Source organism: Amblyomma mixtum, chromosome 1 (assembly GCF_055824585.1).
Source record: "Amblyomma mixtum isolate Tamu chromosome 1, ASM5582458v1, whole genome shotgun sequence".
NCBI classification, from domain to species: Eukaryota; Metazoa; Arthropoda; class Arachnida; order Ixodida; family Ixodidae; genus Amblyomma; species Amblyomma mixtum.
Window position 1 is genome coordinate 322,688,587 of NC_143012.1, and position 27,495 is coordinate 322,716,081.

At 45.6% G+C, this 27,495-nt stretch overlaps 1 protein-coding gene and 1 long non-coding RNA gene across 5 annotated transcripts in view; one reads left to right on the forward strand and one right to left on the reverse strand.

Moving 5' to 3' along the window:
* LOC149372722 (uncharacterized) overlaps positions 1 to 27,495 on the forward strand; it is a 273,432-nt gene that overhangs the window by 40,307 nt on the left and 205,630 nt on the right. The window lies entirely within an intron of this gene.
* On the reverse strand, positions 11,226 to 24,067 carry LOC149372725 (alpha-tocopherol transfer protein-like). 4 transcript variants are annotated; one of them, XM_089567275.1, is made up of 7 exons: positions 23,920 to 24,067; positions 23,078 to 23,169; positions 20,558 to 20,710; positions 19,457 to 19,708; positions 16,624 to 16,817; positions 13,309 to 13,419; positions 11,226 to 11,462 (listed from the first exon to the last, which is right to left on the reverse strand). In XM_089567275.1, the coding sequence occupies exons 3-7, from the start codon at positions 20,694 to 20,696 to the stop codon at positions 11,298 to 11,300; spliced, it is 861 nt and encodes a 286-aa protein (XP_089423401.1). In that variant the 5' UTR covers positions 20,697 to 20,710; positions 23,078 to 23,169; positions 23,920 to 24,067; the 3' UTR covers positions 11,226 to 11,297. The 4 variants fall into 4 exon arrangements, with proteins under 4 accessions (XP_089423401.1, XP_089423399.1, XP_089423400.1 ...); XM_089567273.1 differs by having other exon boundaries at positions 23,110 to 23,169; positions 23,920 to 24,066; XM_089567274.1 differs by lacking the exon at positions 23,920 to 24,067 and having other exon boundaries at positions 23,078 to 23,456.

Sequence of the window (27,495 nt, forward strand, 5' to 3'; positions counted from 1 at the left end):
GGATCAGTGAGAAGTGGGAGGTGGAAGGCTGTGTATAATTGCAGCCACCTAGGGTTCTTTAACGCCCACTGAAGTCTCACAGTACACATGCCTCTAAATTTCGCCTCCATCAAAATGCGACCGCCGCGGCCGGGATCGAACTAGCGTTTTTGAGCCTGCAGCCGAGCATCATAACCACTGAGCCACCGCGGCGGGTGGGCACCATAACCGCCGTAACCACTGAGAAAAGTTCAGTTTAGGGAGTAATTACTCATTAGTAGGACCACCGCAAACCGGGATGAATTTTCAACTCCGGTGGTTTTGAAACAGCTGTGCACTTGTTCTTTGTAACTGCAGGTACTCTCAGGTCGATGCTGCTGATTGGTTACTCTTTAAGAGAACTTTCCTAAGGGAACTTTAAACAGTGTCATAGGCCAGTTTTTGTTTGTTATTATCCATGACCAGCGCTTTAGTAAACAACTCATGACTTTCAAAATTCATGTGAATAACCTATAAACATCAGGGCTGCATAGTATTGAACTCCGATGTTATCCTGTAAAATCTTTGGACAGGAATAATTTTTTGTGTAAAGGCGCTGTGCTTGCTGCAGAGAGAATGGAGTTTCGGGCTTAGCTTTTATTGAATATGGGTGCCATGATTTATTTTCCTTGAGTAATTTAAAACGCGCTGAGAGGAAAGCCGTCGCCGGTGTAGATATTCTTTCATGACGTGCTAGCGCCATTACTCAAATCGTTGTGCTTTCGACTACGAGGCGTCTAGAAATGTAACTGCATTATCGCAATCTGGAAAATTAAAAGTTAGCACACTGCCACAGTTTTACGATAATGAATAAATGCACTAAGTACGGTATTGGGAAACGCTTCACAAGCCGTTCTTGGGCTACTAGGAGGAATTGCTGCACGTTGGTGTCAATGTGTTACACAATTCCAAGCCTTCTACACTTCGGACGGTTGTTGACGTAGAGTGCGACACATATAAACTTTTTCACGCTAGTCTAGAGCTAACCAACAGTTAAATAGCAGGTGCACATAAGGCATTTATTGTAAAAAGGAGCTCGCAGCTGGAAGCACGAACTGTTCATCAATTTTTGCTCGCTTTACTTTTGCTGGCTTTACTTTTTGACAAGTATCCTTCGTTTGTAGCAGCTGGCGCGTGGCCGTGTCATTGTTTTGTTCGTCATGTGAAGCGAGTTATCTGACCCCTGGGCGTTTGATGCTACAGAAGGTGTGACGCGCGAGTGGTTATGAGCATTTTCCCAAAATATTCGTGGCGTGTTCGGGGCCGACAGATTCGGCATTTTCTATTTCGCCCAGTGCCAAGCGCATTTGCCGGCTGTCGCGACCAACTGGACTTCTTTTTTTTATCTGTAATTAAGCCCAATAAGCGGTTTATTTTGAAAGGCCCCTTCTCCTTTCACAATACAAAGACCACTCCTTTCAGATTTCCTCATGGTGGCTTTCACATATCACATGTGCGCATAGGACATTATGTGATGTCATTGGTCTACCCTCAGATGAGAACACTTGAGCCTTGCAGTGCAGCCACACGGAAAAGCTGCGGAACTTACCGTAACCTGGTGCAGCGTCAACTTTGCAGCGTAAACTCGCCTACATTTGTAATCACTCACTCACTCACTCACTCACTCACTCACTCACTCACTCACTCACTCACTCACTCACTCACTCACTCACTCACTCACTCACTCACTCACTCACTCACTCACTCACTCACTCACTCACTCACTCACTCACTCACTCACTCACTCACCCCCCCACCCACCCACCCACCCACCCACCCACACACACACCCACCCACCCACTCACTCACTCACTCACTCACTCACTCACTCACTCACTCACTCACTCACTCACTCACTCACCCACCCACCCACTCACTCACTCACTCTGTTTACTTACTAACTTACCTGCTTACCTAACCACTCACTCAGATTCTTCTTTACTTACTCATTTACTTACATATTTGCTAACTCACTGACTCGCATGCGTACTTGCTCACTTACTTTACAGCTCACTCACTCACTCACTCACTCACTCACTCACTCACTCCTCACTCACTCACTCACTCACTCACTCACTCACTCACTCACTCACTCACTCACTCACTCACTCACTCACTCACTCACTCACTCCTTACTCACTCACTCACTCACTCACTCACTCACTCACTCACTCACTCACTCACTCACTCACTCACTCAGTCACTTACCTCCTTACGTATCTACTTACATAGTTGTTTTATGAATGAACCTATTTAAAATTGCTTACATTATTTCCTTCCATCCTTCTATCGTTTCTCTCTCACTCCTTTCCTCTTCTCCGAGGGTGCCATGTGTCGCCAGTCAGTGATTCGAACACGACCAATTTCCCGCAATGAGGCATAAAATTCGCGAGTTTTAGCATAGCATAGACGTATTAGCGCAGACATACCGGATTAACGCGTGCTTGCTACACACGGGGAGGGAGGGGGGGGGGGGGGCGGTGAGGAAGATTGTAGGTGTGCACCTCACCTTGCTCCACATAGTGCAAATGAGCATGTGCTTTTAGCACAGCTACGCTATGTTAAAGCTCCACATCGCCAAAGTCGTCAAGCGGGTAATGTTGCAGAAGAGAGGACAAGAGAAATATGAGAAACGTTTTTCATGGCCAGAGATTCAAAACAGGATTTCGTAAGCACGCTGAGCTGTATGTACCACTGAGTGGAAATTAAGGATAGTGTTTTAAAGGAAGCCGCTGCGATGAGTTGACGAAACGAAAGAAATGATGACACACAAAGACAAGCGACTCAAAAAAGTTTATTGTTTGGCAAAATGTAACAATGTTTATAGTAGGCTCATCGTTTTATGAAGTTTGGCGTGTAATCTTCAGATTCGAGTCTCCCATCTCACTCACTGTCAAGATTTTGCGTTTCTTGTGACCTTGGTACAAAATAATAGCAAGAGAATTCCTTCAAAATAAACTACCGATGTTGCAAAGGCGTCGATGTGAAGTGTGCATATGCTGTGTCATTTTCCACTGTTGTGAAGTCAGCAACTGTCCAGTATAGAACAATATACATTCCTATGACCCTGCGCGACATTTCAACATGATAGCCGACGCCTCATTAATCTACAGGAGAGGGAGAACGAGAAGGATAGGCAGGGTGGTTGTCCGGAAAAAGAAACCGACTTGTAACCCTGCACTGGGGGAATGGGTTGACGCGATATGATGTGAAGGAGAAAAATGAGTTAGAGAAAAAAGAAACCGTGAGCAAAGTTCCTGCGGAAAATTGGCAGCCTGTCGTGCAGGCCCGACGCCCTCATGAAACGGAGCAGTGCCTAGCAGGCCTTCACCGCCGACGATCGCCGCGGTCACTGTCAGAGGATCTTTATTTGCGTCAGCGGGCGAGGTGAATCCGGTCCACTCCAGCGTACTTCGTAGCGACTGCCTTTCCAGAGGCATGTACAGAGGGAAAAACGTTTGCCTGTAACACGCTCTTGGCGTGTTTTGTGCTGAGCACGTGTTATCTAACGATAACATTAGGTTAAAAATGGTCTGGATGTAAGCATGTTCAGTTAAACTAGTAGTATTTCATCGCCATTTTTTGCCTTCCTGGTGGCAGCGGCTATTGGAGCTGCGGAACACACAATTCGGCTGTTCTAGACATGCGCTTTGCCCTCTGTACACAGAATGTGTGGTAGGGTCTCGGCGCATCTACATATAGGCCTCCATACCAATATTATTACAAAGGAGCAGTGTTTTTCTAAATGCAGCACCATGCCAGAGGCGACACAGTAAAGTTGCTTCACATCATGGTAGGCCGGGTGGAAGCCGGAGCTTCAGTTCAAGGTCTAAGCATTGTAGGCGTGGGTTCGAAAACAGTCCAGAATTCTACAAGGTAAGCGCAATCTACCGCGCAGGTGTTCTGAGACCATCTTCTGCGTCAACACTCAAAATCGAGATCGACAAACAATCGCCATCGTGGTGGGCGCCGGAAACAGGACGCATGAGGTTTCCAAACAAGGTGCATTATATTAAGAGCTTGCGTTCAGCGAGCTATGCAAGCGTTCTGCCGCAGGCCATCTTCTTTCGGCCGTATTCACTAGGGTTTATAATGTTTCCGCCCCTCACTTTCACGTGGACGGAACTCAATTGGACGACCTTGACGCGCGAAAGGCAGCCGCAAATACAAACTTACAAAAACGTATGCACACGAAAGCACCAGCGCAAAACAAAGCACCCATCGAGAGAGTGAGAACAACTGGTTTTCCCTCACTGGGCTTGCTATCGTTATCTCCCCTCTTCCGTAGCTCCCGTGTGACGTGTGGCGTAGCGCCAAGTGCATCTGTGCTCTTTACTTTCCTTCAGAGCCGCAAACAGCTGCTTCTTATTGCTGCAGAGGCTATACGAAACGAGGCATGAAATTCAAGGTCAGTTTTGAGAGTGATATACCGTGCCATAGCGGTCACAGAATTTGCTACCATTGCTTGCATAGTTCCAACTTCAATAGCCTGTGAAGTCGTACGAGTGAAATCAAAGTTCCCACCGTAGTGCCTCACACAGCAATTGGCGGCTCGTGGCGACGGAGCTCAGACGTCGCAATCGCGAGTAGTCCTTTTGAAAGAAGCGAGAGCTGCGGTAAGATCGCCGAGCAAACTTAAGAATCGCTCTCAGGAGCGATGTGAGCCAGGCACACAGCGTCGTCATTCTCGGTGAACTCGGTGTGCTAAGGAGATCGAGAACCTCGTTGAACTGCTCCCACGATGACGGCCGAGGTAGTTTCTGTGCCGTGTGCAGCCAACTTCGGTAGAGTCACAGCGCAGTGAACCGCCTTGTCCGGTTAGGATCGTGTTATCAAAACGAAAGTTATCTTTTCTTGAAAAAGTTATGTTTTCTTGTTTCTTGACTTTTCCAAAAGAGAAGGGAGTGGGGCGTGCCAGTAGCGTAAAGCTAATGAAGCGTCGATGAGTGATTTAATACTCCTTTGATAACTTGGCGCCTCGTATCATATCCTTGGCGCCTAGTATCATATCCTTGTCACATCTGCCAACGGCAGTGTCTCCGTGCTAAAGCGAATGTAATGTTCTGTGGTAAGGTATATGGGGTTTAACCTCCCGAAGTCACACGGGCTATGAGTGGCGTCGTAATGGAGTGCTCTGGATTAATTTCTACCACCTGGGGTTCTTTGACGTGCACTGAATCGCACAGTCCACGGGTGGCTTGCATTTCGCCTCCATAGAAACGCAGCTGCCACACCCGAGATCGAACCCACGTTCTCGGGCTCGGCTGCCGAGCGCCCTACCCACTGAGGCACCATGGTGGGGCTGAAAGCCGCATTAGGAAGAGCCGAATGGTATCGAGGAGCGGTTGGCTCAATACCCGCCTCAGAGGAGAGGGTAATCGTCGGAAAGTGGAACGTTCAAGGCTGCATATATGAAAGTCATGTGTACATTAGGAAACAACGGAGCTCCGAACAACGTCGTCAAGGACAGACATTTCACCGGCAATTTCATGGAGCTTGTTTTCCACAAAGGTTGACGGTGGAGTTTGAACATATATGTACGCATTTCCTAGACAGCCTTGGCGGACATCCTGTTGCGTGGAACTTAAGAATGCAGCCGCAGCTACGCCTCAAATGTTATTAGTGTATTTATATATTCCCCACTTAGTAGCAACAACCAATCTGTTGAAGGCATGGCGGAGTGCCAGTTTTATTTCAATATGGTAGCTTGCGCTCCGCTTTGTACCATGGGTTCGGCAACCGGCGACGACGAGTTCGCGACGTGCATTATGCGCCCTTTTTTTGAATTCTGTTGATCATGTGCGTCTGATTTAGCTATATCGTCACACCATCGCAGTGTAGGTCAGGCTAAAGCCCCATGCTGTCCCCGACGCTAACAGACTGTTGTTTTCGTGTGCGTGACTCGGCCAGACCATGAATAGGTCGCACACCGTTTGTCTAAACGTTGAGCAAAGCTGAGAACTAGAGTCCTAAATAGGCCTAAAGGGGGAAAAGAAAAACTAACAAATCTGTTTTGGGACTTCACCCACAACACGCCCCTTAACTACAGGTACGGCACCACACAACATGGAGAAGCGCGTCCGAGAAGCAGCAAAAAGTATCACGTGTTTCGCAGTGCAGTGCGGTAAGAAAACAAAGCGCTTTATTTAAACGACCACAAATCATGGATGGGAGTCATATATTAGCGTTATTTGAATTAATGCAACAGTGGTCGTGCCTCGAGAACGTTGTAGAGTGTTGGTTAAAGTTGTTTTTGTTGTAGAGCTCCGTTATGCATTCTACAGCTCTACATCGCAATAGCGCTACTGTGCCGTGTTTCTTTTTTTGTTTTAACGTCCCGAAGCGACTCAAGCTATGAGAGACGACGTAGTGAAGGGCTCCGGAAATTTCGAACATCTGGGGTTCTTTAACGTGCACTGACATCGAACAGTACACGGGCCTCTAGAATTTCGCCTCCATCGAAATTCGACCGTCGCGGCCGGGATCGAACCCGCGTCTTTCGAGTCAGCAGCCGAGCACCATAACCAGTGAGCCATTGCGGCAGCGTGATTTTTGTCACATGATAGATATATGCAGCATGCCTAAAGAAGATAACGCCAACACTCATTGGTGTCGTTTTGTGCCCTTGTGTTTATCTCCTCCCGATCACGAGACATCAGCTGAGGTTGTTAGAGCCGAGAATTTAATCGCATGTGAGCTCTAAAGTCACGGCGAGGACGCTAGAAAGTGGTTGTACCCCGATCACACCCTATCGACAAGCAAAACAGCAAATTTTGTTTTTCTCACAATTGATTTTGCTCCATTATTTTGGGGTCTGAACACAGCAATTCTCGTCGTGACGACAGGATTTCTCGTAGTATTGTGCAGTTCCCTCTTGTAACGACAGAGCCAGTTCTGTCGGGACAACAGGAAACTTCGTAAAGTTACAGAAAAATGTGTTTTAAAGCCGACAATTTTTGTGTGTGTGTTTTGGGTCGTCGGATAAAACAGTTTTTAGCGTTCAGTTCTTAAAAGCCGACACCTGCGTCGTCCGAGGTCATTGTGTGCTTTGATATACCGTCACACGTTCGTCCGGGACAGTTCAGTTCGGTCGAGGAGATACATGCACGGTTTCGAAATGTTACGATATGAGGTGACCCGTTCACAACCGATCAGCTACCCCTCATTGGTTCTTGATCTCGTCAGAAAAAATGGCGCATGCTCACGACAGGGTATTGATGATGATGATGAATCTTTATGGCGCAAGGGCAACTGCGGCCAAAGAGCGCCATGGCACAAGGTTTTTTCTTCTCCTCAAGGTGGGCTCGAGGAGCCATTTCCCAATCATTTCGCCCTAAAGAAGCCGAGCACCAGACCAAAGGAAAGCTTGTACCCATTGTATCACCGATCGGTACCCGGTGGCACTGGGGATCGAACGCGGCATCTCCCGCATGCGAGGCGGATACTAAGAATACTTGGCTATCACTACGGTATACGACAGGGTATTGACAACGGTTTGGTTCTTTCGTGGTCAACGTCCGTGGCCTCTTTCGCACGCTCAGAGGATGCATCTTGATTTCGAATTGTTAAACTATGCGGAAAAAAGAGCAGTGTAAAACGGCCTTAGTGAACATCACTTGCAAAGCAATGGGATATAACATTCCTTTTAAAGAGTACATTTGTAAAAGCTGCTTATTCCTGTCCGGAATAGATTTCTCGTAAACACACCAGAGAAATTGACTCATGCGCGCTGTGTTCGTTAGAAAACAAGCCCAGATTTTACGGGCATCTACAGGCCCCGGCCATCTAACACCGCTGAGTGACTGCCGTGAGGTCCACAGCTGAACTGCGCGACACATAACCACCAAAAGCGGCGAAGGAAGCACAGCACAAAGTCCGTTTAAGAAAGTGGTGACTGTCACAGGCTGCTCGAGCCGACTCGAATGACCAGACAGACTTTGTGCCGTGCCTGGCTCAAAGAAAAAGAGTTAGAGGAGAGAGGCACGTCGCGTACTCAGCTACACCTTTCAGCTTGTTCATGATCTGATTTGCATGAAAGTTGTTGTATTCAGTTCAAATTATAAATTCGTGATTATTAATTATGAATCAACATGAAATATCAGCGTAAAAGAAACAAAGGCATGTTAGTTTTTCAATATATATTATTTACTCCGATTATTCACGTAACACCAGCGTCACAGCCTTAAAGAAACGCGCAGGTCTCCAGGATTTATGTCTCCGCCGTAAAATTGCACGACTGTCACTTTTTCATAAACTTTATCATCATCCATCACTTCATAACGACTTTTTTTCTTTGCCTACTTCGATTTTTGACCGCCGCGATCATCCCTTTAAAGTTAGACGTTTCACATGCAGGACATTTATCTATGCGCATTCATTCTTACCACGTACAATATCTGACTGGAACACTCTGCCTTCACATATCGCAACCACCACTGATCCTGATAAATATTTTAAACTTATATCTTCAATAACTACTGCTTAACTCTTCGCATACATTGTTATTTTATTTGTTCATGGCTTCCTTTTTTGCAGGGTTTGTTACTAAAAAGATTCATTGTATTAGTGTTCTGTTTGTATAATTTTAATAATGCAGTAATCTTCGTTCTTTGCCGCGCTGCCATTCTTTTGATTCTTTTGCTTACTTATATGTCATGCAAAGTGTCTTATTTGTGCTTTTGATTGATTCTTTTGCTTACTTATTTCATCCAGTGTGTCTTATTTGTGCTTTTGTTGTTTGTTTTATATTTGTGGTTTTTTTTTTATTCTGTTCAATTGCCTGTGCCCCCCCCCCCCCCTATGTAATACCCTCTCGAGGGCCTTTAGGGGTATTCTGTATAAATAAATAAATAAACATATGCAAACTCAGACAATCAGTCGATATTTCAGAAATACAAGGCGCGGAGCCTCGTACACTGCTCAGTTATCGGAAGAGGGCCGGTGTGCTAAAGAGCTTTTTTCCAGAATTGGCAGACACCGTTTTCTCGCGAGGCGTAACCGCGTGATTCAGAAGAAGGCTTCGCGGAGCCACAAATGGCGACGGTGGCGGCTAGAACGTTTCTGAGAGCTTACCTGAGTGGCGAGAGAGCTCTGTAAGTGCACAGAACTTGGCCACGAATGGTGAAGGGCTTTTATTTAACAATTCATGCATACTATCGCCAAGGCGGAACAATTGCCAGAATCATAACCTGACAGTAGTTACAAACAGCCTGAACCTTTCATTCGGCCCCGCCGTGGTGGCTCAGTAGTTAGGGCTCTCGCCTGCTGACCCGAAAGTCGCGGGTGCGATCCCGGCCGCGGCGGCCCGAATTTCGATGGAGGCGAAATTCTAGAGGCCTTTGTACTGTGCGATGTAAGTGCACGTTAAAGAACCCTAGGTGGTCGAAATTTCCATAGCCCGTCACTACGGCGTCCCTCATAGCCTGAGCTGCTTTGGGAAGTTACACCCCAATAAACCAAGCCAAACCTTTTATTTGCGTGGTTCCATGTATACAGTTTTGTACGTTGGAGGCTCGGCACAAAAGAAATAACTGAGCAGAACCGTGTCAGGGGGCTGCACAGCTACAAGGAATGCCGTTTGGAGACGTTACGTGTAACAAACAGAAGAACATGAAGATACAGGTGAACCCTACGAGCAGCGTGAAAAAAAATCGATAGATATACTGGCGTGGCGAGCAGCACTAAACGATTTTAGGTGCATTAATATGGAGGGCCCCTATTCGAATACTGTAGAAATGTTTCCCACCAGGTGAAGGCGCCCTCCTGAAACATACAAATGCAGTTTTATGGCTGGGAAAAAATAGAACAAAAATAGCACCGTGCCAGTTTCACAGCTTGCTGGACATACGCATGTGTCTCAGTTCATGAGAAAGAACTACACGCTGATTTGAAACTTTGGATCTTTCATGTTTGTAACGGCACTCTGACATCGCTTCTTGAAGTGGGTATGATGCCTTCGCGGGGGAGAGGATCACAGTGATCATATGGACAATAATCTACATTCAAAAGACGAAAATTACAGTGTACTTCAGACTGCGCACTTACTTCCTTTCTCGTCCTTTCTAATAACACACATACTCATTCGCGTACAGTCGTATGCTCACTACCACATAATACATATACTATTAACGCCATTGTTCGTAAAGAAGCCTTGCGGTTTTGAGTCGTATCGGTTGCGTGCTCTCCTCGTAATCTGACAGCCCTGGGTGTAAATCCCCGCACCTTCGCTACTGCTACCATCCCATTCAATATACTCACCCACTCACAAAATCTACCCAGCCGTTTAGCGAAACACATCCCATTGTGCAGAGAAAGACCGACAGTATACCAGATATAATAGGGCTGCAGAAAATCACAGCCGTCGCACACTTACAGAACCACACAGCAGGGCAGTGGGTGGCGGCGCGCTCCAGCGAAGATCTGAACGACCAAGACTTGTCTGGAGCCATGGTCTGAGGGACCCGTCCGCAGGACTCTACTCTCGAAAGCAAATAAACTTATTCATTCTCTCACTGACTGACTCACCTGCTCGCTCGCTCGCTCGCTCGCTCACTCACTCACTCACTCACTCACTCACTCACTCACTCACTCACTCACTCACTCACTCACTCACTCACTCACTCACTCACTCACTCACTCACTCACTCACTCACTCACTCACTCACTCACTCACTCACTCACTCACTCACTCACTCACTCACTCACTCACTCACTCACTCACTCACTCACTCACTCACTCACTCACTCACTCACTCACTCACTCACTCACTCACTCACTCACTCACTCACTCACTCACTCACTCACTCACTCACTCACTCACTCACTCACTCACTCACTCACTCACTCACTCACTCACTCACTCACTCACTCACTCACTCACTCACTCACTCACTCACTCACTCACTCACTCACTCACTCACTCACTCACTCACTCGCTCACTCACTCACTCACTCACTCACTCACTCACTCACTCACTCACTCACTCACTCACTCACTCACTCACTCACTCACTCACTCACTCACTCACTCGGAAGAAATTTTATTTTCCATTGATACCAAAGTGACATCTGGGATTGTCGGGACCAGTGCTGCTGGTCAACGTTGACGCCTGCTTTGATTGTTGCCGATGAGGCACATATTGCTTTCGCATTAAAAAATTCTTTATTACGCTCTCCTAGGCTTGCGCCAACAACTTAGCAGGCCAACTGAGAAACCAAGCCATCTTTACTGTGAATTCATTCATACGCTGGCCAGCGCTCAGGCGGAGTTCTCTGCACCCTATGACGTCCGTAGGAACTCCTGGACCCATTTCTCCAGCCACTCCAGCTGCCGCTCCTCTTCGTCGTAGTCGTAGCTCTCATTCGTGCCTCCGTACTGCTCTGGAACCAAGTCGTCAGGCACAAGACCGTGCAGCCTGTTCACATCGTAGCCAAATAGGTGAATCTGAAAGAAATGTGCAAATTTATACCGAGTGTCCACCGCTCACTTTAATTAAGCGCCGGATATTGTTGAAGAGACGCCCACACACGGTACTCGTACAGAAGTGTGAGCTCCTTCTAAAGTAGTAATAGACGATAGGCGTAATGCGGGCCGCCATCTCTTAGCGATCCGATAGCTAGGTCCGCCATGCTGGCTCGGTCTCGAGAACGAAACCACTGTCCGGTGTAACTTAGGTAAAGACTGCTGAGCTTGATGGGCTATTAGGGACGCCGTAATGGAAGGCTACGGGTTAATTTAAACTACATGGGGACATAAAGAGAGACAGCAAGGGAAGTACTAAGTCAGGCTAGACTGAAAGGCTAGATCATGTCATAGCAAATATCTCATTTTTAAGGACTGTTATAATTAATAAAAGTCCCTAGAAGCTAAAAAGCACACGTGGCGCCGCCTCTCGTGGGTTCGTGCAACTGCGAGTGGGAAGTGCCTGCTGCGCTTTCTCGCGGAACATTAATTTTACGGCCAGTGTGTAATTACCGACAAAATGAGAGGAAAACAACGCGGCGAGCGCAACCTCGAATGCGAAGAGTCTCGTATAATTAGAAGAGCGCGTAACAGACGACCGAGAGAAAGACTAGGGGCTGAAACGAGCCTCTCGTTCTGTGAGCTCTGTCTCCGTGTGGCCGTTGCACTCAGGAAGTTCAGAACAGCAGCTCTGAACGGAATTCGCTCTCCGTTGTGCTTGCTAGGAGGCTGGTGAAGCGGTTTTGTTCTCGCTTCAGCCGTCGAACCGGCTACACTGTGTAAGCTGAGCACGTTCGAATAACGCAAAGTTTGTTTCCTTCCTTTTTTTTTTCAGACACTCGCATGCACGTACATCGTGAACGTGTGAATCGTGATGCGAGCGAGTGGTCCTCCATTTTTTCTGCGCTTTGGAAGCTTGATGTGCTTTGAAAACTGCGGAAAAATAACCGAGAAACACCCAGTATATGCACCATTACCTCTCTTTTGACTTATTAAAGGAAATGTTTCCGAGCGTGGGTCATTATGCATGCAGTTTGCGAGACGCCGGCACGAGAGGAAAAGTTTTAGCTTCTTTCATTCTAGCGCTCTTTCTCTACGGCAGCATAAAAATGCGATATTCAACCAAATTCGTATTAACGGTGCATACGCTTCTCTAAAAAAAAAACAAAGTTCTACCAGATGATGTGCGTTTGTAAACTTTATAACATTCCCTGCCGGGAGAAAAAGGCAGTAAGCGGCGGTTTAAAGCTGGGTGGAAGGTCCGTTGATTCCTTTCCGCTACAACCCCCAGGAAGCAATCCTGCGACCCAACTCCAACGGTGGTAGCGTGCAAAGTCAAACACAAGAATCGTTTGCGATCACACTTGCTGCGTAGTTCGTCAACAAACACGCGATAATCGACAGCCCAACGCGCTGTTTGATGAACAATGTACGAGTAGTTTTTCACTCAGATGTGGAGTTGAATGGCGCGAGGGCTGCTCGCACACTTTTGTAGATCCCTCGAAGCATACGTGTGCACTTCACGACAGCCCACAACGAATGGAAGGCCACACGCTCGGGCTGTCGTCGCCATTGTGTACATGCGTGAGCGCGACCAGAAGTTTGATGTGCAGTCTGCGGCTGCCGTCGAAAACTACACGCAATTTTTTGCGCACCCACGGAGCCTGTTTCTTTTCTACCGTACGTACGCGTTGCAACAAGAATACGCCACCGTTCGCTTCTGCGCAGTGCAGCGCAGAGCATCTCTCTTAAGTGACGGGGGAGGGGGGGGGGGGGGGAGAGGTTAATAAACGCAGAGGCATGCTAGTACAGAAGAGGAGAGGCTTACCCGTTTCGTCAATTTAGGTTTCAGGAAGGGCTTGGCCACGGCAAAAATAATGTTAAATATTGCAGGGTGGTTGACAATATACACTGCTTTGATCCGCATGGGAAAGCAATCCTGAAAACAGAAGACAATAAATGAACAGGAAATGGTGGCTAACATGGCGTCATATTGTCTTAACGGTGTACCCTAAGATAAAAGAGACTGCAAAAAAGGCACACACTCACTCGAGGCAAATTGTTTCAAATTGCTCATCATGCTCAATATTGAGTGACCGATCGAAAAAGGACTGTAAACCACTGAATAAAATGAGCATAAAATGATAGACATGTCTCATGTGCCTGAAAAGCCGGATTTCAAGAACTAAGTTATTTAGGATTGAAATTACGGTAGATGTCGTGAGCCCGTGAGAGTCCACAATTGACGTTTGTACACTGCTGGTAATGAACATTTTGCGGCTAACAGTTTGATGACACGAGCCACGCGTCGTAAATTTTTTTTCGCAGGGACTATTCTGATAGCGTCAGAGAGTGATGAAAAAAAAATATGAATAGCCGAGCTGGTTTAAGGGGCAGTGAGGACAGCTGCATCCGAATCTTATTCTTATTAAAAATCGATTCTGCGGTTTTTCTGGCTTTGTTGGTGTTTGTTGACGCATTTATTGCAAAAAAAATTGATTTTAAAGAATTTCTACGTTTTGATTGAAAGTCGTGACCATGGTGAAAATATCGATTACTTTTCCGCCGTGCTTTGACGTCTACACAGAAACGGACTCCGCGATCCTCGTTCGAAAGTTAAAGGCTCCAGTCAACCGACATCCCTTTTCTAGCTTGTGATAAGAGCAGGGTAATATATCTGTAAAGGAGAATGGAAAGTTTTCCGCAGTAATCCTTTAATACATGACATCATTTGGACAACGCATTGGACGTTACAGGGTAGAGGTAGAGTATATATGCCCTTATTTTCGGTCTCCCGTCTAATGCGCTGTTCATGTTATTAGACGCGATGAAAAAAGTTTTTGCATGCTGCAAAATGTGATGTTTGATCCATACGATAGAAATGGCAAAAGAAATATTGAAAATGCGCCTTATAAGTCAGTTGCGTCATAACGCGTAGCCGACACAGCCAGGGACGAGAAATCACGCTCTGTGTCGTGTATTCGGCCAAAACGCTCTGGATCTATTTGAAAAATAAGAAGGAAGCTTTGTTTAACTCGTGCCTGAAGTCCGGGTCAGAAGCTTACTTCGCAGTTTCTTTAAGAGGTGAGAGTCTTGCCACGTAAGTTCATACGTTGTACCAAAAATAATTAGGAAAGAGCAAGCTTTAAAAAATTCTATAATTCTGGACACAATTTAAAGTGTTAAAAGGCTTGATAAACCATTTTTGTAGTAGTCCAAAAGATGGCGTCAACCGGAATCAGGACATCATATATTACAAAGAATAAAGTTGGACCCCTTCGGAGGTCGTTCAAGAGATGTGAAGCATGCGTGGACTTAGGTCGCGCTAGAGTCATTCAAGGGTAGCTTTTTCTGCCGTCACTTGTAATTGGGGTGCGGCTTTGGAACATTGCAAGATGTTGCTGTGAACATACTGATAGAAATGGTCTAAACATCCGTGATGGGAATGGTCTAAACATCCGATACCTAGCACAATCATGCTTCTAAAATTTGCCATGCGCTCTCACTAAGTGGTCAAGACGGTCTTAGAAAAGCAGAGGGTTTCGTTTTTGCAATAAATAACACGAAAATTGAGGGACTCATAAACTTCGCATTTAGGAGTACAACGTGATAGCTTTATTGGGTCCCATTCGCATTAAATACTCAATTACCTAATTAGCATACTCATCATCACTCATGTGTGCATCAGCACATGTCTCTAAAAGACGTCACTACTTTGAAGACAACAACGGATTCACTAGCTCCACATTTTCAGCTTGAAGAGAAGCTGCTGAGAAAGATATACGATGGTGGTTGGGTGAAAAATCGGCTCACATTTTACCATTTGAATGAGCTTGATAACCTACCACTTCGGTCTTACCATTTTGTTGAAACGCGTCGAAAATATAAAAAGAAATGTAGATATAAAAGAAATACCGGTCGCCGACCAGTGACGACATCTGACGCGCTTAAATGAACAAAGGGAAAGCAATAAGCCCCTATCTCTCGCACTTATGGACTTCGCATTCGAATGCCAGTACAGTGGAATAAATTAGTTGAAGTCCAGCCTGGTACCAGCATGCTGATGCAGATGCACATGGCTGCTCAACTAGTCTGGTTGTTACGGTAGCGCCCTGTCACCGCACGCATCTCGGATATGATTAGAGAATTTAGTACTGCGTTAGCGTGATAGCGGACCCAAGGGAAATTACATTAGCGTGCCGCAAGCAACTTATCCCCAAAGACAGTTTTAGTATAGCGTTCTGAATACGTTAAACGGGATCTGCTTTACATTGAGGTGAAAGGTCCTTCTAAAATGGGCTCCACTGCCGCTAACTTGTCAAAATATATCATTTCAGAGCCATTTAAGCCAATTATTATACCAGCGCTTAAATTCGCCAGCAAAATGACCCTGAAATTGAAATAAAGTGAGATAAAAACGTACAACAGCGGCGCCGTCTAGTCAAGGCAATGTAAACTATAAACGGTTCGAGCAAGAATATTTTCCATTGCATGGCGTCTAATATTCAAAAAACTTTTGTAGTGTTAATATAAATAATTGTGATACATCATTTAAGTACATAAAACACTGTGACAAAGCTCGAAATCTATTTCTGTTTCGTTCCGGACGTTTGTTTACGTTCAGGGCAGTTCCAGACGGTAGCAGTGCAGCTTATGGTCCCATTAGGCTTGAACCCTCCAGAACCGAGAATGCATCTCAAAAACCGGGCTGAATTGCAGCTTAAACTTTGTCATCGAAGCAAGGTAAGTCCTAGCGAAAAGCAAAAACACCAGTAGTTGCCGGATAACCTGCCGACCAGAATCGCAAGGACTGCTGAATCGGCTGAAGCGGGCTGCTCTTTTGGAAGGACGCCGCCATGTTTCCACGTTAAAGGCGCAAAAGCCAAAACTGCCGCAACGCTAAATTCTGAAAATTGCGTGCGTACGCTAACGCAATTTCCCCGTTAGCGTTCTGCGCATGCGCACTCTGGACCCGCTATTCCGCTATGCACGCAATTACGCAAAGCCCGCAATACTAAAACTCTCTATTGGTACCCATATATCCAAGCGTGAAGACGTGTAGATATGAAGAGAACCCCGACCAAGAAATGTTTGTTAGCCCGACACTTTCCCGTCAGCTCGCAATGCGAGGCTGTCAACTGACCTGCAGGAGTGTGACGAACCTTTTGATAACAAAAGGCGTGAAGTGAAGCACATGGTGCGGTCCGAGGCCAGTTAGATCTATGACAGCTACGATGCCCTCGACTTGGGATTCTTTTTTGTGCAGTAAATGGAAAGTGTGGAGTATGCCCACCCTGAACAAGTCTGTGATTGAGCAGACGTCAGTGTTCCATATTCCTAGAAAGAAAATAAGCAGATTGAACACAGTTTTGCGAAAGGGGTCCGTGAACTGGCTTCAGTACAGTTGGACGTAATGACCACCGGGGCGTAATGTCATGTTGCGTTCTCCGGAACTGGTTTGTCGCTATATATGAAGCGTTGCACATAGATTCCATTGCTTACGCGTCAACTCTTAGCCCTGTTCATTTTCGGCAGGTGTCGCAGACCAATATGACTCGGCTAAGCCTCGTCAACAATGCACTGCATTGGGCCAGATGGTCTGAAGTAATGCGTGGACGGATCCCATACGGTCCAACACGTGAGTTACGTCGCTGCTGTTTTCTGTCATGAAAGGTCAGAAATCAGGTCTCCCCTACATATAATTTATTGTTTAATATCTCCATTAAATGATTCGCAAGGTCCACTGAGCATACGGAGGGTCTGGCCCCACAACGTGTTTTATTAAGTCTAATTAAAATCTATTTCCTCTGGAGTGAAAGAAATCACTTACCTGTGTGGCCTGTTTCGTAAACAAAGGAAAAAAAATAGGAACTGTTGTGTTATACACTGGATAACAGCAGTAACTGCGAGAATTATTCTAGGACGCCTTTATTAACGTATGTGTAACCGTTCTTGAGACTTCTCCAATACGTGATACGAAGGGTCCTCAATAGCAATAGCATTGCGAACTCCTTTGGGTTGGCCTAGCAACCAACTTGTAACCTACATGGTTCTTGACGAAGTGCTGTAGTGGCAGCCTTTGATGATTTCAGCCCAATAAAAGTTAGTTTTCATTCCAGAGTTGCCATCGTAACCACGTAATTTGGATTCACAGATCTGAACTGCGCACTGGGACTGGCGTTGTGCTGTGGCACATTTAGTGGTGAAAGGAGGAAAAGGCTGTTAAAAACGTAAAGGGGCTATAACTGTCTCGCTAAACGCTCAGTGTATCTTGCCTTGGTGGTTCGTGGAGCTAGCCCTATATATGGACGTCAAGATTTTGCGAACTCAAGCTTAGCGGTACATCCGAAGCTCAATCCCAAGATATGAGTCACAGCAGCTTTCACTCGTTCTAAAGCATGCAAGGGCTTCTTGGAGCATCCGGCCTTTAAATGAACAGGTGCGATTACCGACATTCCGACACTTTGTGAGGCCCTATTACACTGCTAGCTTCCCGTACCTTTCTTACCAGTGCCTTTAGCGTACCTTCAAAAGCCTTCACAATTCTCATTCTTGATGTTCGTCCTCATACTTTAAACCGCTTTTTCGTCCTTCGACCTGATATTCGACTGAATTTTTCTCGGATCCAGACCTCAGTTCAAAAGCCCTCTCCTCTGTTCGCGTATCTTGCCACCTTCAGGGTCAAATCTCTATTCAATACAAAATTCGATTCTGATTCTGCGTGGATGGCTTGCCGTCTCTTTTGAATGCTACGAGAATATGTCTGTCACATGGCGTAAGAATTTCTGCAGCACATTGTTATTTCTTCGTTTGGACGCAGGTTTGATAATAGGGCCGACACTCTAAGATAGGTGTCTGCACTGGACACGGCTCCTCACGAAGAACTTGTACGAACTTTCTTGTCGGCATTTTTGTGGTATGTCCTTCGTACAAAACGACGAAAAGGCATGCGATGCAGAAACTGGGGTGTGTGCTGCCTTGCAGCAGTACTTTAATGCCTAACGCAACTCCACCAGCTAACCACGATGATGGTTGCCACCGGTTTGCACGTTCTTGTCACCTCTGAAATTACAGAATTTCTTCTCTAAGTATGTTTCGAGTAATCAATCATAGCATGTCACATAAAATACGGCCGCTGCTAAAATGCTTCATGGAGACGTTGCCTTCTTTGAGCGATATTTCTCTGGGAAGCCTACGGTGCGTCCTAGAACAATATCTCCATTCAGGAATGTCGTGTTTGATGTGCAGAAAAGAATCTCATATCGCGTGTAGAAGTTGTATTATAGCTACCACGCATGACATATTATTGAGGGAATATTTTTTTTTAAATTTATGCCACTGTTTTTTGGGCATTGAGCAACTACACTATATTTAATTATATGCTGGGTCATGGGTGTCAGAACTATACGCACCTGAGTTCTCCGCAGCACTGCGCACGTGTGCTCATGTACAGGTACTCCATGAGTATGTTGTGCACTCGTGCTTGCGACGCAGATCTATGCAGGCGCCTAATTCATTTCAAGCACTTTCGAAGCGAAAGATTGACTACACTAGCTGCGGAATATTTCGTCGTGTCGGGCGAAAGGCCACATTGCGCATGCGCCGTTTCCTTGGCGACCGGTTGCGCCGAGCCACAGGCGTTCGCCGCGCGTAACGTCATCATTCAGCTATGCGCCTCATTGCGCATGCTCTTCCCGCGGTCTATACGCTTGATCCGTCTCAGTGAATTTGGGACTGCAACGAGGCGGTATCACGAGAAATCCACGGACAACCCGTTCGGCGAGAAGCTTTCGTGTTAGAAGCTTTCGCGTGCGCACTAGATTTAACCAAGCTAAACCATCAGCAATTTTTTATGAGGCTTCTATACAGGTTGATGCATGGACCATAGCATGAAGAATAATTCTTATCGTCATCACCACCAGCAGCAGCAGGCCAACTATGCACCCTATATGACCAAACAATTTGCATAATCTTACCAAATCTGATCAGTACTGCCGGTCTCCCTTGAGGGTCTGTTCCTTGAGACACCGTCACCACACGATGCTCGCGGCAGGCGACGTCGAAAGGGATATTGTGCGGCCCCAGAGGTTGGAACAGTTCCGGACTCTCTTTTTGTGCTTGAAAGAGCCCCTTCACCCTCTTGAAGGCGCTCACGGTGTCGTAATTCCGAGCTCGTAGAAAAATGGATAGGAAGGAATCGTCCGTTCGACAGTGCAGCGAAGTGTCAGCTGACAAATCGAAAGATAAGAAAAATCAGACGTTCGCAAGGTCCTTTACAAATGCTTTCCCTTTTAGATCGTATGTCCCTAAAATACCCTACGGGATTGGATCGAAAAGAGTAAAGAGCATGGTCAAATTTAATAGCCCATTCAGCCTCTCGATGTCGATTATTATATTTCCACAACAGATTATCTTTCTAAAGTATTGACCTTTTTTTTAATTTACGGTTATGCGTAAGAGGTGGTATGAACAGATCTGTCCGGATGAGTTTAGTAAAGAGGAGAAAAGGAATGTCATTCTCAAGGTTAACACTTGTGGTCTCCGTTTGGTCTCCATTGTCGGCGTTCTCTTGCGCTTCCGTCCGCAGGTAAAGTTCGACAGGACTCGCTCAAACCTGTTAAAATTATTCAGGTTTGATGAATAAATAATATTGTAAAAAAAGATGATAAAAAGATATCAGGCTGTGATCGGGAACCATTACCAGTGCTCAGTCACTGGGGGCACCCGCTGCTTCATGTTATGATAAGGCACTGCAAGGTCTGAGTAATGTGGTGGCCGCGACAGCCTTTTCCTTTGACCAGAAAAAACTGGCCTTCTTGAAATAGGACAGTACGTTATACTTCGACCAGAAACCGTCGATCTAGTTTGTAAGCTTGAAGGTGATGTACTTTGATGAAGACTGAAGCGCCATTCCAGTAGTTTGTCGGGTTTTCTTTTAAGGAGTGCAAATAAAATGGTAAGATAGTTTCCAAATCATGCTCTTCTGGTGTTCGCTACAATTATTACCATTGAGAGTACAGAGAGACCTTTCAAATCCTTAAACAGAGATATGGTCTTAAAACGTCACGATGGCTTACCTTGAATGAGTGCGCGCAGTTCCTTCAGAGCACACCGTTTTACATCGTCCGTTTCTCCAAGATTTTGAAACGCAAATTCGTTTAAGCGGTTTGGTGAGCCATCAGCTGAAATTAGCAGCTTGTTCTTCATACTGGCCATTGGAGCACCACCGTCTGTAACAGAAAGTGTTCGTAGTTGTGTAACTGGGCTTTCTTAAAGTCTAATAACTTGCGTAAAAAAACAGCAAAAAAGAAACGAGCATGAAAATGCACCGCACTGCACCACCAGAAAAAAAAAAAGAAACTCATTTGCTATTACGCTTTTTACAATGTGTGTGAGTGAGATATTAGAGAAAAAACATGTTACATCTTATTTTTTTCATCGTCAGTGATTCTATACACTACTATAACTGGTTGTGTATGCATGCCAAATAAGCAGTGCGTAATACACTGTGACTAAAATGTCAGCAGTGCAGGAATACAACAAAGAATGAGATGCGAATTAAGTCTACAATGCATTTAGCTGCGTTGTTCGGAAATGTTCTGTATGTTTTTTTTGTGGCATTTAAAAAAAAAATGTGTTCATAAAAAAGCATTTGAAATTCTTACGTGCATAAATTCTTAACTTTACATGTCTGGCATGTGAATAAAATGAGATATATATTGTAGCTCCCGTTGGATCGCATGTTTAACTTCCGCGAACCACGTTAGTCTGCTAGTAATTTTTCATATTCTAATTTTTCTTATGGAATGGTAATTTGCCGTAATCATCACTCTCATGCCGTCAGTATATCTGTACATCAGCATCTGTGTCGAATGGAGCTGAATTTTCGGTTAACAGTGTGCAGACACTAGCGCTGTTTGGGACATGGTAAGTGGTACCAACGAAACCATTTTGCATTAAACCCATCCTGTTACAATTTGTGACTGGAGTAAAAAATTATTCACAATGTGTAGCTAGGTAGAATACGAAGTAATGAACCTTTCGCACAGCCGCCTATTGGGTCATTTTGCTCACACTATTAGAGATTTTTATCGGAAGTAAGTAATGTGTAATATAGCTTGGCGTCATGCTAACATCAATTCTCGCTCGCAATTGTCGTATAAATGTCAGTATCGTCAACCTTAACTACATGCTAACACATACAAAACATGTTTCCATTGCACTTGTAGCAGTTAAACCGATCTGTTATATCTATGTGTACGTTTTTAACTACATTGTCCGACTTAAAATGAAATGTGCAGCAGCAGTACGCAACCCTAATATGAGGTTAGGTTAGGTTATTGGGGTTTAACGTCCTAAAGCAACTCAGGCTGTGAGGGACGCCGTAGTGAAGGGCTCCGGAAATTTCGACCACCTGGGGTTCTTTAACGTGCACTGACATCGCACAGCACACGGGCTTCTAGAATTTCGCCTTCATCGAAATTCAGCCGCCGCAGCCGGGATCGAACCCGCGTCTTTCGGGACAGCAGCCGAGCGCCGTAACCACTGAGCCACCGCGGCAGAGCGCAACGCTAATATGAATCAGTTGTGCCTTCGAAACTATTTTTTCTCTGCCGCACTTTTTTCTCTTCGAGACTATGGCCGTTTATATACCGTAAACTTCGAATAACTCTTTGTGCTACGGCACCCTTCTGGGCCGAGAAAACTCTGGAGCGTCTGCCATGGTTCAGAAAAATTATCACGCAAATCAAAGGATGAAAAACTCTTCATCCGACCATTGACATGTCCCTCATCGTGCACTGTTTATTCGACTAACGTATTTATAATGCTTGCGGAATATCTTATCTTCATTCTTTTTTCTTAAAAAATTATTAAAGCGAAATCAGCTCTCTGAAACTCAGGCTGCTATTAACAATATCGGGATTTCAAAACGCCTATTTATTTATTATAACAGACCACAAGCTTCAATATTTCATTCTTTTATGTCGTGGTTGTGCACTTGTTCGAGAATGTTTTCTTCTATCGTTATGATTTGCTCCTCATTCTTTTGTCTGTTAATCAACGTCTAAGAGACAACTCGAAGGAAGCTCTCGAGCGATTTTTGTGCTGTTTATTAAGGTTACCAGGCTTCCTTCAAACGTTTACACTGCTCTGCAGCGTTGCCGTATTTCTCATTTTTATCGAGGAGTCGTGTTTAACCGTGGAATCGTGCGCGTTCCTGGGAGTCGTGATATCCACTGCTGATTACTGCCATGACCAATGAAAACTCTTTAATAAATAAAAAAAATGAGCCGATAAAAGCTGCTAGCAAATAAAATAGCATTGTTAGATTGGCGCTGGAGGTTACAATCAAATGAATGCAAGAAACTTAGAGCTCCGCCTTTGTGCAATTGAACGAAATCCAACTTGAATCGAATTTTCGCTGCTACAGCACATCGAATCAAAATGTGGAGTCTGGCGAAAACGGTTGAATTAGGAAGGTAGTAGAATGCCTACAGGAACAAATGATCGTAGTTAGACTGATGACGATGAGGACGAAGGGGAATGTTATTATTCATTTAGAAGAGATACTCTTTTCTGGAGTAAAGGCAACTCACCTCTGGGGTTATTGAAAGAAATGAGCACATACCGTCAATCGGCGTATCTTTCGTGTTCTTTCAGCACCCTCTCGACGACGCAGCCGACAGGTCTGTAAAATCATTCCACTTTAACTGCAGAAGTGAGGACATAGGCCACAAGCTAAACAGAATAAGTTAGCTTCTTTCAGCTGACTGCACACGCTTTCGAGTGTGGGCCTTGTCCCTGCAGCAGCTGTATGCTCTGACGGCGTGCAAGCTCATGAATGCAGCCAGCGTTGAACGCTATCTCTTCCTCCTCCTAGATACGAGCGCAAGAAAAATAGAGCCACGCTTTCCGGCTACTCGTCCTTGAACTGGTCACTCTCTCGCATCTCTCCGCGTCATCGCCTTGCAGTTGCACATAAAATTTTCCAGCGGAGTCGCAAACAACTCTCTTGCTCAAGTACTGACCACCGAATCCGTGCCGACTCTTGCTTCGCGCCTGCAAGACAAGAGAACTGCAAAGATGTTAAATCATATACGACCATATACGCTTCTGCTAGTCTTGGATAACACAAGGGGAGCTTCAAAACATCAGGGCTCTAGACCAGCGCTGGCCCGAGACACGCCAGGCTATAGAAGGAAAAATAACGTCGGAAGCTTGCGTGTGAATCCAGCCCTGGGCTCAAGTGACAGCGAAGCACAGCGCAAGCAAGACCCGAGAACATGATGTCGAAGTAGCCCGAGGAAGAATGCAAATAAGGACTCAAGGAGCTAAAGTTTGCGTACACGACAATGCGGTTCTGAGGCGAAGAAGAGCAGTGAACTCCAATGGTGCTCCTCGTGCATTTCGGCGGCATACGGGAATAAATGTGCGTTACCTGTGTCACGGGTGCTCAATGGAGTCGCACTTGGTGGGGCCCGTCGCGCCGCGCCTCAATGGCTGGGGAAGCGCGTATTGGGAGAAGTTCAATTTTCCGCCGTCATTCTCCGTGGGACCGCCACCACTCCCGTGACAAGCCGCCGCAGGCACGGCCGGCCAGACGACGCGGAAGGGATGCGCTGGCTGTGTTGGCACGTGTTTTCGCCGTAACTGCTCTGCATGACCGCTTGTTTCTGCTAGTTCTGCGTGCTTGTCATCGGTGCCTGTGTCGACAGCGTACACCATGCCACGCAACTGCTGTGGTTTTCTGCAGCCCCATTATGTCTGGTATAGTGTTGGTCTGTCTCCGCATAAAGCTCATGTGTCTCGATCGGTAAATGGGTGGGTAGATTTTATAGGAAGTAAGAGGTTTGAGAGGTGTGTGCCAGCAGTTACCTCCAGATGAACTCCTCTTTAGACATGAAAATGCGTAAACAGCTGACCTGCGACGGCTTCTTGTCCAACATGAACTGATGGACACGTTGGTCAGACATGATTTGTAGTTCAACAGCGCTACGACACGAAGCCACAGGAACAGAATGGAGGAAACACAGGGCTGAGTCTCGTCCCTTCTGTTCCTGTGGCCTAGTGCCATAGAGCTATTGCACTGCAGCTTCCTGTCACTACCGGCAAGTACATCGTGTGTATGTCTAGAATGCGAAGCGATTCATAAGCGAAAGTAGTTAATCCGTACCTGATGTACAGCCTTTGTGAAAAGTTGAGAGACAAGTGGGGTTTGCTTCTAAGTCTGGTAGTAAAGCTGCGGCAGCATTAGTGGATGTCTTAACATTTTTAGAAAGGAGGAACATTGTTGATCTTACCTTCAAAAAATTTGTAATGCTGTTGTTGCATGATGAGTCCCAAGGCGTGGCTCCAAAATAAAACCCCACTGCCCTCCACACCTTACACAAAGGCTGCACAATTCTCTTGGATGGTATACAGCACGGAGAACGGCATGACGCTGAGTTCGTCCGCAATTACACCCGACCAAATCTTTAACTGGCTCGGGTGTTGCATCGCTAAATGCACCTTGTAAAAGGTTCTTTTTGGCTACACCACTGGCATATTCATGCTCTAATTTGACGCGTTATATGGCATTTCGTGGTTCCTTTTTGTTCATATAATGTTTGACTGAAGTACTTGCACATTTAGATCAAAGTTATCGGAAATATTCACCGTCTGCCACTACAAAGAGCCGAAGCAAGCGGAATACGCGGCAAAGGTTCTAGTCCATATGGCCTCCTCCTCTGGGTAAATTACCTCTTGTTTTATGGCGGGCAAGTCTTTTACCCAGAGTAGGCGCAAATGCGCCACCAGAACCATTGCTGCGTATTCTGCTTGTTTCGGCTCTTCGTAGTGGCAGACGATGAATATTTCAAATAACTTTGATCTAAACCCGCAAGCACTCCACTCAACCATTATATGAACAAAAGGAAACCATCAAATGCCATCTCACACGTCAAATTGCGGCATGAATAAGCCAGTGGTGTGGCCGAAAAGAACCTTTGACAAGGTGCATTTAGCGATGCAACACCCGAGTCAGTCAAAGATTTGGCCGGGTGCACATCTCCCGATTCTAGCTATTTACTCAGTTTCGCCACACAGTTCAAATGCGAGGCCGGCGCGAAATAGCTCGCTGGAAGCCCTAATTTTTTGACGATTACTAATAACGTTTTCAAATATATTTAAGTGCATAAATTCTTTTATTGCGGTGGCACCAGAATCCATCACTTTTTTTCGCGAAAGCTATTTTTTTATAGATGTTAGAAGCGTTTAGAAGATCTCTTATGCATTGAAAACTCGTCGGTTATCGCCACCAATCTTTTTCAAGCTTCTGTATTGTTCAATTGTTTCTTGAACCAAGAGAAGGTGCCTAATTAAGACACTTCTCTTTATGTTATTTTTTGACGAATTGGATAACGAACGTGACCTTGAGCGGCTCCGACATTTACTATTCATCTCATATTTAGCAAGAAAAAAAAATATTTCTCAAAGCTCCACAAGAACTTTTCCAGAGAACCGTGAGTTCTGAAATAACTTCTGGTTCCTGCTGCCGCCACCATTAGCTTCTAACGTCAATTTTTGTCGCGATTTCATGCTTTTCTGAAAATTCAGGTTAACTCGCATGCTTCGAACTTCTCAAGTTGTTGTTAATGTCGACCAATTAAAGCTGATGACCCACAAAATACCATGTTTTTTTTTTCATTCGTACAGCCAGAGAGCCTGAATAAAAATAACGCAGCCATAGTGAACACTTTTATGAGCAGATCAATGAGTCTTCTGCATGCAGCATGGCATCATGTAAATATGAATGAGCTTCAAAACGCGATTGAGCGGATGGGTGAGCGTGACAGTGGGAGTACAAAGCGGGAACACTTCCTTAGCGCACCGTGGTGTGGAGATATAAAACGGAACGTGAATTAGCCCACATAGCTCGAATGTAGGCTTCTGCTTCACAGATCGTAACACAGCTGGGCATGCTATCATTGAAAACACACTTGAACAGCAGCAGTGAAAAGCAGCACTTACTTGAAGAGCAGCAGTGGAAGTTTTGTTGGAAGAGCGATACGGGTAGTTCCCCAACGTACAAGAAAGGTATTAAGCAAAGCAGGGGCCCTTTAACCTTACTCACAGCTGTTCAGCATCAAAATTCAGTAAAATAAAAATAAAGCATAAATCACGCCGAAACAGCAGGCCTGCACTGCAAGGACAGTGGCGGTCTGACGAGCAGTTGGATGTTTTTGAACTCCTGCGAACAGCTGCAGGGATAATTTTATGGAGTGGAATAGGAACAAAACACCAAGAGGTGAAAGAACGGTCACTCAAACAATTCAATTTTTGTGTTCAATTTTCGCATTACGTTTTAAGCTTTGGTAGTTCTGTGTTCTAGCTGCGGTTCTCAGCTGTGATCACACGTTTACTTTGTGATTCCTTTTTATGCATTGCTAATAGGAGTGTCGTTTTCGAAGTTAGTGCCGTGATGACGCCTCTCCGCAAGCGCATTTTCAACGCGTTTGGGGCACCAGTGGCTATGGTGCCTTCTTGTGCCGATTCGGACAGAAAAACTACGATAAGCTCAGACGTTCCGCGACATGAGTTCGCGACGAAAAACTTCATCGTTTCGTTCCCCACAACGTTGCACCGATTATATTCTATACGGGGACTTTGCGCGTCCTATCAAAAGGTATCTGACCTTTAACAGCAAAAGGAAGCATGAATGTCGCACTCTACGTGTTCGTTGCTGGTTTGAATGCGGCTGGAGCTAAGTGGGAAATCTGCATGTTTTGACAGTTTGATATTAGCAGAGAGAGAGAGGGGGGGGGGGGGGAGGGGTAAGACATTATTAGTGGTCAAGTAGGGACACTAGTTATGTTTCGCCGGCAAACGAATGAGAGACAACTGACCGACGGGACTCGCGGAGGCCAGCCACGCCCACCATTCGAGGTGGAAGGAGGTGGCATTAATGACAATAGTGAAATAAGTTGCTGGGGTATGTTAGGTAATCATTCAGAGTTTATAAATATACCCTCGAACA

Excerpts from the sequence above, each read along its gene's own strand:
- LOC149372725 (XM_089567275.1), bottom strand. The coding sequence starts at position 20,696 with ATGGCCAGTATGAAGAACAAGCTGCTAATTTCAGCTGATGGCTCACCA. Across the intron at positions 19,709-20,557 it reads ACTGCGCGCACTCATTCAAG|CTGACACTTCGCTGCACTGT; the intron begins GTAAGCCATCGT and ends TCGATTTGTCAG. Across the intron at positions 13,420-16,623 it reads GGTTCGTCACACTCCTGCAG|GATTGCTTTCCCATGCGGAT; the intron begins GTCAGTTGACAG and ends TTCTGTTTTCAG.